Below are 2,051 nucleotides of genomic sequence, written 5' to 3' on the forward strand. Positions count from 1 at the left end.
TTTAGTCTTAAGTTTCTTTTTTCAAATTATATTTTCCACATAATTTTGGGGGCTCAGCCGGGATTAAAGAAAACGTAGTGCTAAATAATTGCAGTGATACCGTGACTGTAAGAGTTGATATCTGAACTTTAGTTGTTGTGTGTGTTGTGTGAAAAAAAAAAAACCTTTTAAGATGTCTGAAGGAAATGATACTATTATTGAAGTGCCGCAAGCAAGCCTATGTGCAGATAAATTAGAGGAAATTCTAACAATGAAGCTTGTCGAGCTGAAAGAAGAATTGAGAAGTCGCAAGCTGAAGACGACGGGAAGTAAAAAGCAGTTGCAAGATCGGCTCAAGGCAGCGATGATTTTGCAAATGGAGCATGGCGAAGAAGAAAGCGACAGCGATGCCACTGATAACGAGAGGGATGATATGAAGAAGTGCGTGCGACAAATGCACATCTTAACATTCAGGGATGCTGAGGAGTCTCTACGTACATTTAGCGGAGACGACAATGCAAATATTCGTTGTTGGCTCGAGGAATTCGAAGATATGGCCGAGTTGTGTGAATGGAGCGACGTACAGAAAGTTATTTATGCGAAGCGGTTGTTGCGTGGATCGGCGAAATCGTTCGTCGCCTATGAAAAATGTTGTCGAAGATGGACTCAAATGAAACAGACGTTGGAATTTGAATTTTCTAAAACCGTAGATACACACAAAATCCATAAAGAACTATCGCGTAGATTTAAAAGATCGAATGAGACGTATCAAGAATACATTTATCAAATGTTGGAAATTGCCAAGCAAGCAGACATGGAAGTCTCGGCAGTTATTAAATATATTATTGATGGAGTTCAGGATGAAGAGACGAATAAAATGATATTGTACGGCGCCAGAACCGTGCGTGAGTTGAAGGAGAAGTTCGAATTTTACGAAGATATGAAGGAAAAGTCAAGAACGAAGAGCAAGCGACCTGAGGAGAAGAAGAAGATGACCACCCACGGAGCCTCATCGCAAGAAGTAGTACGGCGATGTTTTTTGTGTGGAGATCGACACCATCTAAGTGCAAACTGTCCGACGAAAGGAAAAGGTGTGAAGTGTTTCAAGTGTCGAAAGTTTGGGCATGTTGCGTCAAATTGTGACGGCGTGAATGAATCTGTAAAGGATGTAAGTAGTGCGTCTGAAGCGTCACGGAAGAAGAGAGTTAAAGAGGTCCAAGTAGAAAACTGTAAGTTAATAGCGTTAATAGATTCTGGTAGCGATTTGAATTTGATGCGAGCCGATTACTACATTAAAATTGGTGCACCTAAACTAAATAATAAGATTGTACAATTTCGTGGTGTTGGAAAGGAGAGCAACCACACATTAGGACAATTTTCGACAGTTATCACAATAGACCATACGATATATCCGATAAGCATACACGTACTCCCCGATTCGTTGACGTCACACGGTTTGATACTCGGAACAGAATTTTTAGATTCGGTAGAGTTGAACATGAAAGGAGGAGAAATTTCCATTAAAAAATTAGATTTGCCGGAAGTATTCAATATTAATGTCGAGACCAAGGTAGATGATATAGATTTATCGCACGTAACCGATCCTAATCATAGAAATGTTATAGAAGATTTTGTCACAGATTATAAACCGTTTAAAACCAAAGAAGTAGGGGTTAAAATGAATTTAATATTGCAGGATGAGATTCCCGTATACGAGAGACCGCGGAGATTATCTCCCGGAGATAAATCTGAAGTAGACAAACAAATAACGTCGTGGTTGAAAGATGGAATAATTCAAGAGTCCTATTCAGATTATGCGAGTCCGGTAGTATTAGTAAAGAAAAAGAATGGCTCAGTTAGAATTTGTGTCGATTATAGACAATTAAATAAAAAGATTGTAAAAGACAGATATCCCTTACCATTGATAGAGGATCAATTAGATTTATTACAGGACGCAAAAGTATTTAGTACACTGGATTTGAAAAATGGATTTTTCCATGTTTCGGTTGATGAAAATAGCAGAAGATATACAGCGTTCGTAATTCCAACGGGTCATTACGAATTTTTAAAGG

General features: G+C 38.6%; 1 protein-coding gene across 1 annotated transcript; it reads left to right on the top strand.

Moving 5' to 3' along the window:
• Nucleotides 1-172: 172 nt before the first annotated feature.
• LOC144477819 (uncharacterized) lies at nucleotides 173-1,939 on the top strand (the record flags this gene model as incomplete). The annotated part of the gene is made up of 1 exon (XM_078195558.1): nucleotides 173-1,939. A coding segment is annotated over exon 1 (1,767 nt), but the record flags the coding sequence as incomplete, so codon positions are not given.
• Between the last annotated feature and the right edge of the window lie 112 nt (nucleotides 1,940-2,051).

Source organism: Augochlora pura, unplaced genomic scaffold (genome assembly GCF_028453695.1).
Source record: "Augochlora pura isolate Apur16 unplaced genomic scaffold, APUR_v2.2.1 APUR_unplaced_4078, whole genome shotgun sequence".
Taxonomy (NCBI): Eukaryota; Metazoa; Arthropoda; class Insecta; order Hymenoptera; family Halictidae; genus Augochlora; species Augochlora pura.